The sequence below is a fragment of the Bubalus bubalis genome, chromosome 21, assembly GCF_019923935.1.
Source record: "Bubalus bubalis isolate 160015118507 breed Murrah chromosome 21, NDDB_SH_1, whole genome shotgun sequence".
Lineage (NCBI taxonomy): Eukaryota > Metazoa > Chordata > Mammalia > Artiodactyla > Bovidae > Bubalus > Bubalus bubalis.
In genome coordinates, this window is record NC_059177.1 from 58,587,448 (window position 1) to 58,599,779 (window position 12,332).

A 12,332-nucleotide genomic window follows, 5' to 3' on the forward strand; every position below is an offset into this window, starting at 1 on the left:
AAAGATACGGAAATGAAACTACAAATGACAATAACAATATTTTAAAATAACAATAAAACTGCCTTCAAGTAAAAGAAAAAATCCATTAAAGAAAGCAGTTACTTGGCTACTGCACAAAGGCCCTCGCGTGTTGAAGGTCATCGTGGCGATGGAGGTTTGGGTTGTTTGTCTCCTTCCCTGCGAGGCAGGTGTTATCATCCCATTTGACAGATGGGGAGACTGAGCCCCAGAGACATGAAGGACTTGGCTGCAGGCCTCCTGCCCACCCTCTGGGGTGCTTCCTGCACCAAGAGCCTTTTCTTCTTTGAGCAATAAATTTGGGAGGTCCCCAAAACAGCTGGGGAACTTTCCAGATGCAAATATTCCATCTGGCCCATTAACTAAAATCACAGCAAATAAACTATAATCACAAGACCTATTATTAGTGCGGAGGCACGTAATTACCCGGCACAGAGTCACTGTTGGAAGAATCTTCGTCTGGGGGCTGGGGGCTTGCCAAACCCGTGAAGGGTGAGGCATGTGGAACAAGAAGCTTCAGGGTGGTACCTGCCTTTCCGCCAATCCTGCTGGGGGTGAGCCAGGGAGTGTGGCTGAGGGCATGTGTTAATCCCTGCCTTTAGTGGACATTTCTTTGGGCTTCCCTGGTAGCTCAGCTGGTAAAGAAGCTACCTGCAGTGCAGGAGACCCTGATTTGATTCCTGGGTGGGGAAGATCCCCTGGAGGAGGGCATGGCAACCCACTCCAGTATTCTTGGGCTTCCCTGGTTGCTCAGCTGGTAAAGAATTCACCTGCAGTGCGGGAGACCTGGGTTCAATCCCTGGTTGGGAAGATCCCCTGGAGGAGGGCATGGCAACCCACTCCAGTATTCTTTCCTGGAGACTCTTGTGGGCAGAGGAGCCCGGTGGGCTACAGTCCATAGACTCGCAAAGAGTCGGACACGACTGAGCAGCTAAGCACAGCACAGCGTCATGTGCGGCCCCCTCCGTGTACTGAAGGGAGCTGTGATTACCACACAGGGGACCTGCCCCTGTGGACCCGACATTCTCTTGAGGGAAGACAGATGTTGAAAAAAAAAGAACGATTACGCAGGATCCTTTCAAATGCTCTGGATGAAATGAAATGGCACCTTGGGGTCCGTGTCTGGGAGGGTGTGCAGGAAAGGCTGCCCAGGCTGGGGGGAGCTCTGGCGGGACTGGGATGGTGTGAGATGATAGTGTGAGATGGGGCCTGGAGGAGGGCACTCTGATGGCGGGAGCAGACGTGCAAAGGCTCTGAGGCAGGAGCCAGGCAGGGGGCAGGGGAGGGGGAAGGGGCAAGTGGCTGCAGGTGCGTGGGGTGGCGGAATCGGGGAGCCGGGCCAGGCGGCCGGGTTTTATTCTGAGCATCCCCCAAGCATCCAATCGGTGTTTGTACAAGCCGCCACGGCACAGCGTGGAGAATGGCCAGTAGCCCCAGTCAAGACAGAGCAGGACTCTGGCACTCTCGGGAGGAAGACGCGCTCTGGTTCCCTTCTCAGGATGGCCCCCGGCTTCCTCCAGGCCCCTCCCCGAGGGCGCGGAGACAGATGGGCCTCTCCCCCAGGCCATGAGCTGTCCATCCCGCAGCCCTCGCTGTGGCCATTCTCAGGGAGGACCCTGCGTTTCCGGTTTTCCAGGCTATAAACGGAGGCTCAGAGACAGCTTATCACTCGCTGGGGGTCACACAGCAGGTGAGCGGTGTGGTGAGCTGAGTCCGAGTCTGCTGGGCTGAGTGACCAGAGAACCCAGTCCTCCAGCCTGGGCCCCCCAGCAGCCCAGGTGGCTGGTCAGACCGGCCCCCGCTGGCCTGGCAACCAGTCTCCTCCCCAGGCCCCTCCCGGGGTGAGGATGAACGGGTGATCAGACGGGCCCATGGTCCCCTGGAGGTTGGGGAGAGGAGATGCGGGGCTGGGTGCCGTGGGGTCACGCTGCCCGCTGCAGCCCAGGGGACCTGGGCCCTCAGATCAGGTCTCACAGTGTGGGGAGGGGCAAGCAGCGGCCCACCCTCCTCCCCCACCCACAAAACGGGGTGACGACCCCCGAGTCAGCGCCTTTTATAGTCTTCAAAGCCACTAAGGCCCCTGGGGCTGCGGCCGCGCCTGCCGCCTGCACCCTGAGCTGCAGCGCCGACTTCTCAGCGCCCCGCCCGTCCAGCCCCAGGGACGCTCTCGCCTTTGGGGAACTCGGGTCACAGGCGCCCTGGAGCCGACTCACGAGGTGTCCCGAGCAGCCTCTGCCGGGGACCAGGGGGACCCATCCCCAGATGGGAAGTGCGGGGAATGGGGCCGGGCCCCCAGGCAGGCAGCAGGGAGCTGGGGCCCAAGCCTGCATCCCACCCCAGACCTGCACGTTCCACCCTGCAGGGCCCGGCTCCTCCGCCTGATAAGACAGCTCAGTGGCTCTTCAGCCGCTTTCAGGCACCTGGGGAGTTTTCTGTAATAATATATTTTCTCCTTATTATAGTTAATTCATGTGGTAGAACATCTGCAAAGTAAATTAGAATGAGAAAGGAATTAAAGTTGATTGGTGACCAGTACTCAGGGCCAGCTGTCGGTGTGGCCGTTTTCTGGCTGTCTCCCCGTCGCGTTCTCAGGTGGGCACTGAAGACTCGCTTTGAGAGCCCACGTCTTTCTTCTTAAGCAGCGGTCACTAACTCCCTCTGAAGGCTGCGTGGTGACCCGTGATGGCGGGGATCGTGGGATTCTGACCTTCATTTGCTGTTTTAGTGTGTTTGTTGTAAACAGTACTGCGATGAGCATGAGGCTTAGAGCCTCTTTTGAATTCTTGTTTGCTAAGACGTGCTGTTCCTGTGTTATCTTAGACCCTGGGGGTGCGGGGTCGGGGCCCCTGTGATGGGACAGGGAGGATGTTGGACCCTGGGAAGGACGCGGGGTGGGAGGGCGTGGGGGCCTGCGGCTGTGGCCGGAGCTCCCCGGGTGTCCCCGCCTCCGTCACTGGCTTTTTTCCTTCTCTCTTAGGTGTCCGCGCCCCCGGGCTCTGCTGACCTCCCCTGCGCACCCCTCTCATGCCCTCCCCTCTCCCCCAGAGCTGAGCCTCCAGCCCGACCCTTAGAGCCTCCTGGCCACTGCTCATAAGCGGCCCCCAGGCCCCAACCGCCAGGGGGACGGTCACCTCTCCCACCCGCGCCTCTTCCTGTGTCCCCAGGTGGGTGAATGGTGCCACCAGCCACCAGCGTCCAGGCCAGGAACCCAAGTGTCGTCCTTGTCCCCAGGCCCCACCCCCTCGAGGGTCCGCACACACCCCTTCCTTCCACCCCTCCCGACGCTGTGTGCAGGCCTCCCTGCCCACCCCCCTCCAGAGCCCCAAGTCTGCCCCCCGCCCCCATCCCCCATGAACGTCTCATCACACGCCCCTCCTCGGCGCCCCATCCCCCAGACGAAGCCCGAGCCCTCATAGGCGGAGGCCCCTCGCCCCGTGCTTCTCAGCTCCAGGCCTCTGCACATGCTGTTCCATCTGCTCGGAATGCCTTTCCATGCACCGTCAGCCCGACAAGTTCCCACCCATCCTTCCAGGCTCAGCTTCCACGTGCTGCCCTCCGAGAACTTCTGCTTCTTCCTTCCCATTTCCCTTTCCCCAAGAACTCGCCCCTCCTTGTCTCACTCAGATATCCTGTGGGACGTCCAGGCAAACAGTCGCTCGATATTATAATACTCCATCAGCATCATAGCTGTTAAAAGGCATAGGAGTTAGGGCTGGCCCTGGTGAGACTGGGTTATCGGCGCACCTGACCTCACAGCTTCAGGCGCGGCTGCCTCCAGATGCTCCAGCGCAGACCCCCAGGGCCCAGGCGGAGCGGCAGCTCCCATCTCTCAGGTCTAAGCTCAAGTGTAGGTTGGGAGAGTCTGCACCCCAGGCGAGTCAGGCCTCCTCCCAGCTCGAGTCCCAAGCCAGAACCTGAGCTGAGAGAGGAGTCAGCCCCCCCCGGAGCCTCAGGCACTAAGGGGGTGCCCGGGTTGCCGCAGGAGGGGGCCCAAGGCCCACCGTGGGCCCAGGAGCCCACTGCCTCCCTCCAGGAAGGAGACACAGGCTGTGTCTCACCTTCCGCCCTCCCCGCCGGGCCACGGCCTGGCCCCGCAGCAGCGTGAGTCAGCGTTTTATGGATGAAGGAGCAAGTGGGTAGGGGATTAGTGTTGCTCTGTGGTCAGAAACGCTCCCGGCCCGGGTGCTGGGGGCTGGGCAGCGATGTCCCGCTCCTGGCTCCCAAATACCCACAGAGCCCAGCCCCATGAGGATCTGGGAGGGGACCAGCCCTTCGGGGCGCTTTCCCCTCACACGACCTCAGAGGCCTCGGCCCTGCCCCAGGGAGCGGCCCGAATCCCCAGCGACAGACAGACACACACACAGAGAGCCCTCCAGCCGAGATGGGCTGGTGGGCCTTCGGGAAAGGAACTGGCTGGCCCCTGCCCAGACATGACCGTGAACCCACCATGGGTGGTCCGTGCCGACCCAGCCTGTGAGCAGGGCCCGCCTGCCCGCATCCCAGCATCAGCTTGGGGCTTCCCAGGCTGGGGCGTCCGGACACCTGGGGCTGAGAGAGGGTGTCGGGAGGGCAGCTTCCCTTTCACAACCGTGCTTACTTTTAATGGTTTTGTTCCTTTACTGGCTGTGCCGGGTCTGTGTCCCTGCATGGGCTTTTCTCTAGTGGTGAGCGTGGCCTCTGTCTACTTGGGGTGAGCCGGCTTCTCCCTGCAGCGGCTTCTCTTGTGGCCCACGGGCCTGGTCGTTCACCGGCACGTGGGATCTTCCCGGACCAGGGATGGAACCCGTGTCCCCTGCGCTGGCAGGCGGATCCTTCACCCGTGAGTTACCAGGGAAGCCGTGTTTCTCGTGGTCTAACCAGCCTGCCAGATGCACGAAATTTACCATAGTGGCTGGAAGGTTTGCTTTTTAATGAAAATTACTTTAGACGTAAAATTAATCAAACAATGGAAGCAAGGGGAGGATCGGGAGCTGTGGTACGGTCTCTGTGAGCCACCAGGGCTTTGGGGGGCCCTGCCCGCCCTCACTCCCGCCTCGCGGCCTGGCTGGGGGCACCGGGGGGAGTGGAGGCCCCAGCCCGGCTCTCCTGACCCCAGGCCCAGCCAGTCTCAGTTCCGTGAACTTTCCAGGTGCCCAGCCCGGCACCTGCCGCGCTCGCTGAGGCTTTGGGCCGAGGCCGCGCATGGGCCCCCCACCCCGAGGCCCGCAGCCGGCGGCGGAGCTGAGTCCTGGGCTTGACCACTGGCTGCTCTGTCGGCTGAGAAGCTGCGGTCAGGGGTGCAGCACCTGTTGGGAGAGGGAGGGGCCCAGCGTCCCAACACACTCGGGCCATCACCTCTGGCTCTGTGTCTGGTCATCCTGCCCCGCCGCCCGCACCGACCTTGGGACGGCCAGGCAAGCCCACCTGCGCTTTCCCGGCCACTCCATCCTGCACCCCCACAGGCTCCTGATTGGGGCTCTCAGGGCCCCTGTCCCGCCTGCTCTTGCCCTGTGGGTGAGCAGGATGCCAAGGCCTGGGCAGAATCAGACACTGCCCGCCCGAGGCGGGTCCCCACGCCTCCAGCCTCCAGCCCAAGTGCCGCCTGTCAGGGACCCTGTGCCCCAGGTCGGGGGACAGGGCACTGCGGGCGTTTGGTGCCCTGCAGAAGGGCGCTGCCCGGCCCCCGGCATCCCACCCAGTTTCCGGAGATCATTGCTGTGGCTGCTTCCTCCCCACCTCTGCTCCCTGTGCGTGGGGAGCTGGCGGTTCAGGGATGTGAGGGGCTGTCCACAGCTGGTGGGGCCCTCCCCGCGCCGAGAGCCAAGCCCACGCCTGTGGTTCAGGGACTCTGCACAGGCCCCAGCTCGTGGACCAGGGCTTCCGGGATTCGCGTTCTGAGCATCACGCATCCAAGTGACATAGAGAGGGCTGGGGAACGACCCCCGGGGTGGTTCCGTTTGTGCAAAGCCTAGACGCGGGCACAAGCTTTCCCGCCACTTGTTGGGTATCTGGCTCTGCAGGAAAACTGACGTCAGACTCACCGTCTGCGTCTTTATGCCTTTTGAGGTGTTCACAATTTTTATTTCCTAACTGAACGTGATACCGCTTTTTAGGGTCTTCATGATACTTGTTTCTTTCTGTAGGCACGTGTAGGTAGATAAAGACACAGAAAACGTTCTGAAAGGGCCCGTCCTAACAGATCAGAGCGGGGAGGTCAGCGGAGACAGCTGAGCGCAGTGAAAACTGGGGGAGTGGTCGAGGGAGCTTTGTTTAAAGAGAAGAGCCTTTCATGTTATGTGTGCAGTTACGATTTTGTTCTGTAAAATGTAATGCTTCAGTGAGAAGGGGAAAAACAATTCCAGACCTTGAAGGATTTGTGATTCTGAGATTTGGAAAGTCAGAATGCAGATGGTTCCGCATTTCCACGGTTAGAGCAGGGTGGGGGCTCCGTGCCGCCCCCGTGGGAAGGAGGATGCTGGGACCCCCACCCCCAGCCTGGAAGGTCCTGCGACCTGAGGATTGGTTGGCTCCATGCTCCCGCCCTCTCTGCCAAAGGCCATGTGCTCCTTTCCGGGGCACAGATGGGCACTGGCCGGAGCAGCAGGCGGGATGCTCTGTGTGAAGGCGCCTGTCCGCCTGCAGGGCGGAATTTTCCAGTGGAGGCGGGGAGTCCTGGGTGAGAAACGTCACCCCGCCACCTTGAGCCTCTGCTTTCTCTCCCTGTATGGGTCACTTCCAGGGGTCCTCAGTGGCCAGATGGGGGCAGGGGGTGCACGCAGGAATTTCCAGAGTGAGCCAGGAGAGTGGGTAACTGCTAGGGTGAGGGGTGGTCCCAGTGCCAATACGTGCCCCAGTCTCAGGCCTGCAGGGGGGTGGGGAGTGAACCTGCCTTTGGAAAGGCCCGCGGCCCCCACGCCCCACCCCAGGCATCTGGTTCCGTCAGGAAAGCACCACAACCTCAGTGCCACGTCCTGCAGCGTCGCTTCCCGACTGTGTGCCCTTGGGCCCGCTCATGACCTCGGGCTCCACCTCCAGAAAGTGAGTGGCAGCCCCCTCTGATGGTGAAGGGGCAGGCTCTGTGTGATGCGGGCAGGGGTGGCGCTCACGACTGCGCCTCTGGTCACCGGCCCTGCTCGGTGACCTGCGTCATTTCCCAGCACGACGAGCGTGCGCATCTCTAGTGAGAGTTCAGAGCTGCGATCTCAGCTGCACAATTTTTGGAGACTCCTTTGCACCTGACCCTGCCCTGGACACCGACCACCAGACATCCAGCAACCCCACCCTGCCCCCCACCAGGTGGCTTATAAACACCTGCAGTCTTGGAACTTGTGTCTGAACTCCTGGGTCTTCTTCGTTTGCCCTTTTTTGAAATAACAGACTAATGTATAAGAAACACACGTGTAAGTCTGTGAGGAGGATGTGTCCAAAAGCCATGGGTGTACAGGTGGTATTGTGACCCCCAGGGAGGCTCCGAGGGCCGAGACCCAGGAGACCCAGGAAAGGGACGCTGGGGCCAGCTTTGCCATCTGGCCAACCCACCCCCCTGCCCCTGCAGCCGCTCTGAGCCTCAGTTTCCTCCTCTTGAAAATGGATGTGATAAAATCATCGTCTCTGAGGAGGTTGAGTCTTGGCTTCACCGCTGCGTGGAGGTGAGTTGCCTCGGGGTGGGAAGGACTCTGAGAAGTCACTGAACATCGGAACCGGAGCACAACCAGCCTCATGGAGCCCTGAGTTGCAGCTGCTGTTATTTAGGGGTCATGATTAAAACTCCATGCAGCTCCAGTGAGGGGAGAGGTGGGAGGGCTCTAAGGCAAGGTCAGCCCGCTTATCTGGCAGCCTTTCTCTCAGGAGGGAAGGCTCTGCTGGGGCAAGATGGGTCCTTCCCAGGTGCTGCTGAGGAAGCGTCGAGCAGTCCCAGATGCCCTCCACCACCGTCATCCAGCCCCGTCTCTACTCCGACCCCCTCTGAGGGCCTGCCGCCAGAACTGGGTCCCATCTCTGCCACTTTTTGCTGTGCGGTTTCAGGCAAGTCACTTGCCCTCTCTGAGTTCTGTTTCCTCCATTGTAAAGGAAGGAAAGAAACGAAATGATGCAGCAACCGCCCTGCCCCTAAACCCAGTGGGTCTGAGAGCCCAGAGAGACTGGGAGGAAGAGAACGGCCCTCTGAGCTGTCAGCCATGGGGCAGGGCCTTCCTACCCCTTGTCTTATGTGATCAACCCAGCGAGGAAGTTAGGAATTGCTGAAGAGCCAAGACTGCAGTCAGACCGCCCTGGTGTGCCACCCACCAGCTGTGTGACCCTCAGCGGGTGTTGAACCTCTGGCTTTGGTTTCCTCTTCTGTAAAATCTTGTATCTCACTGAGGTTGTTACAAGGATTATAATGCACATAAAAATTATATATGTGTATAAAGAATTTATATATATAAAGTGTATATATTATGTGTGTCTATGTAGATATATATGCCTGGTGGCTCAACTGATAAAGAATCCGCCTGCAATGTGGGAGACCTGTGTTCGATCCCCGGGTTGGGAAGATCCCCTGGAGAAGGGAAAGGCTACCCACTCCAGTACTCTGGCCTGGAGAATTCCAGGGACTGTATAGTCCATGGGGTCACAGAGTCGGACATGACTGAGCGACTTCACTTGCAATACACGTATGAAGTAGGTTTGAAATTCCTGATTTACGAATGAGGAAACAGACTGATCCAAAGTGCGTCTATGGGGAGACGATGGAAGCGACCACCCGTCGTCACCGCGAGGTGACTCGCCTGCTGCCACGCACTGGCCTCCTCAGTGGCTCTTGATCACACACAGCGCATTCTGCCTCAGGACCCTGGCTCTAGGTCTTCCCTCTGCCTGGTTGCTCCTCCCCAGATCCTCCACCATACGGGTCTCAGCCCACGCGTGCCCTCTCTGACCACCCCCTCCCCGTGTGGGTGGGCTTCCCTTCTCTCACCTCCCTCTCCCTCCCGCCTTTTGCTTTATTTTTATCCTGATCCTTATTACCATGCAAAATTATAGCTGACCATGCTGACTTCCTGTTTCCTCCTTAGAACGTAAACAAGGCGTTTTCATGAATGAATGAGGGCAGATACTTGGCCTTATTCACATTGGGTTGCCAATCCCTGAGCTGTTGGAATGAGTGAGTGGGTGAATGAATGAGGGGACCCCACAGTTGAGCAGAGATTCGCCCCCAGGATATGGCCAGCGATTGATAACCAGCCATGCACTGGGGTGGCTGCTCTGTGTGGTAAGCCCTCCTGGCACCCCGTGACATGGCTGTGATGATCCCATTTTACAGCAGCGTAGATCAAGTCTCCCAGAGAGAAGCAGCTTGCCCGGGGTCTCAGGGCCTTTGGGAGGCAGAGCCAGTCTGGGAATCAGCCTGCCTGACTCCAGGGCGCCAGCTCCGTGCACTCCGTGACTCGAACGTCTCCGGGTCAAAGACAGAGAGAAGCCACCCCCACCCCGGGAAGCAGCAGCGCGTGCATTTTAGCAACGGATTTCCAGGTTTGGAGCGCTCTCCGCCTGCTGGGTGACTTTGCAGCGAGGGCGCCGCGGGGCGGCCGCGCCTGATGCTGCGGTTGCCATGGCGACGAGCGCCTCGGCGATTGGTCCAGCTCGGCCCGCACTACGTTGCTCCAGGGGCGCGGGGGAGCCTCTGCGCCGGCCCCTCCTCCGGATGCTGTTCCCCCCCACCAGCCCTCCCCAACCCACGCGCCCCGCCACCCCGGATGTGCGGCAGGGCCCAAGCCCGAGGTGGTCCCAGGTAGCCGCGAGGCCAGGCTCCCGCCCAGCCTGGCAACCACGGTGACCCGACGTCCTCGCAGGCTCCCGGGCACCATGTGAGCCCTGCGTGCCTGGGTCCTCCGGAGCCTGCGACTGCCACCCCCTGCTTCTGCCCAGCCTCCGCGGAGGAGTGCGCCACCCCCGGGAATGTGACTCGCCCGCGATTTAATTTTATTCCCTTCCACTTCTCGCCTGAGCATCGCTCTGCTCCTCTAACCACATAGAGCCTTCCCAGCTGGAGAGGGAGAGAGAAGGGAAAACTGCCCACCCCCTCCAGACAGGATGGCGTGCAGAAGACGCTATTTGTGAGTATTTGTGGCAGGTTTATGCCTGGAACTTGAGGCCAAAAGGGCCGCAGCCCAGCTGGGAACTGGAGCCCGGGCCCTCTGGGGGGAGGGGGGTTTTGCCGTGCAGGTGGCTTGCAGAGGGAGCTGGCCACCAGGCTTAGATGCCAGCATTTGTCCCCTGCAGTGGACGTGTTTGTCGGTGGTCATGATTGGGGGAGGAGGCTGTTAGCAGGACTCTGTTGGGCTGTGAAATTCCCCGTCTCTGAGGGCTGATCGCCCCCCCAAATCTACGTATGGGGTCCCCAGACCAGCTGCTACCATGTTGGTGTCTGGTTCAGCCCTCCCGTGTCCATTTGGAAATGGCTTCTCGTGTCCGGCTCTGCCGTGATCAGCCCTTCAGCCGTGGCTGATGCAAGGTTGGCAGGAAGGTCAGGGTGGGACAGGGTGCCGTGCCCTCCGGGGACGGGTGAAGGTCCAGCCTGCCCTCCTGAGCGGGGATCGCCAGTGGCACCCCGTAATACCCAGGTGTGCCGTGGGCCAGCGGCAAAGCACCTGTCTGCTGGGCCCCAGGCCCGCGGCAGTCCGTGAACGTCTGCACGGGGCGGTGACATCACGGGTCCGGGTATTTATGGAAAGCCGAGCCCGCGCCTCCTGGGACGTCGGATGAGGATGCCAGCTTCCCTCGCAGTTCTCTGGGGCTCTACGGCATTCTGGGTTCAGCAGCTGGGTCTCTGGCCTTGCAGGACCCCTCCTCTGGGACTGGGGACTGTGAGTCTCCTCCTGCCATGGGCATTTGGGGGCTGTGCAGTGACCTCAGACCCTGTGAGGTCAGAGGGCAGAGCTGGGCCCTCAGGCTGGGCTCAGTCCCCAGGACTCGAAAGCCCGGGTTGGGGGGGGTTCCTGGAGCATCATGTGGGGGGACCCCTGGAGGCACTCCAAGGCCTCAGACCCCCCTACACCTTGACAAGGGCCCCTGGAGCCCAAGCGAAGCGGCACCCACTGTTCTCCACCCGGGCCAGATGGCGCGCTCACTCGCGGAGCTGGACGAGAGGAGGCGGCGCTCCTGCCGCTGTGCTATCAGCAGGCCCAGGTGGGGCCCTGGGGCGAGGAAGGCGGCGGACTCTGTGGTTTGCTGTGATGCTCGTTTGCCTTTTAAGTGGAGAAGCCCACGGCTTGGTTTCCTGATGGGAGCCGATCAGTCCGGGTTCTCACCCCGTGTCCCTGCTTTTTTTTTTTTGGAAACAAATAGTAAATCCTTCCCCGGCACGGAGCCTCCGCTGTTGCTGGGAACAGGCCTTCCCCCAACCCCTGAGACTCCCCCTTTCTCCTGCCTCCTTTGCCTGGGCCCGGGAGCCTGAGGTCAGAGAAGTTCTCTAGTCTCAGGGGCTGTGAAACCTGGGGGAGGGAGGTCTCCAAGGTGGAATCTGTGCAGCAGCCTCTGGACTCCCATTCTAGAGATGGGACAACTGAGGCTAAGCAAATCCCCGGGAAACTTGGAGTGCCCCGGCTCGAGGTGTGTGTTGGAGGTAGGGGGTGCGTTTCAGCCCAGCTCTGCATTAGAATCACTGGGGAATGCTTTAAGACTCCCGTGTCCTGGCTTCTGGGTCCTGGGAGGGGTGCAGCCTCAGGAACGTTGCGGTTCTCCCCACGTGATTTTGATGCTCAGCTGTGGGTGATGTTCGCGGATGCGGCCTCTTCCCTCGGCACAGCTCCGGGTCCTGCCCGATTGTGATTTGTGAGCACACAGCTGCCATTCCAGTTCCAGGACCCCTCCCCGTTACCAGTACAGACTCGCTCTGTCTGCTGGGAGCCCAGGAGTCTGCACTGGAACACACGGCCCCTAGCAGAGCTCGCCAACCATGCCTGTCTCCCCCACTCGCCTGGGAGGGGGGCTGGACTGTGGGGAGGGAAGATCGGGCTCCCCCTCTATGACCGTGGGCCCTTCCTCACCGCCCTGGCTTTCAAGCTCCCACAGTTTGGCAGCAGGACACCCAGGCTTCCCCCACGTGCCGCCTCCAAGCCCATGGGCACCAGAGGTTGCAGAGAGACTGGGGAGGGGGTGACTGAAGTCGGGGGGGGGGCCTGTTTTGCAGAAAGACTTGCAGACCAGAACCGGGGCTCTCCTGGCACCTGCAGCGTGATCCCTGGGCTTGCAGCGTGGGGGATGGAATGTCTCTAGATGCTTGACTTTCAGGGCCTGGAGGCCCCAGCCCAGGACAACCGCAGCCACCGTCAGGGCTGCGCTATTTGGCTTCGCGG

General features: G+C 60.6%; 1 protein-coding gene across 1 annotated transcript in view; it reads left to right on the top strand.

Annotated features, from left to right (window-relative positions):
• The first annotated feature begins 9,788 nt into the window (after positions 1-9,788).
• IQSEC1 (IQ motif and Sec7 domain ArfGEF 1) overlaps positions 9,789-12,332 on the top strand; it is a 143,856-nt gene continuing 141,312 nt past the window's right edge. Inside the window, exon 1 of the mRNA XM_045163976.1 lies at positions 9,789-10,091. Coding sequence (XP_045019911.1) covers positions 10,069-10,091 — 23 coding nt within the window. The 5' untranslated portion in view covers positions 9,789-10,068. The remainder of the gene's footprint in view (positions 10,092-12,332) is intronic.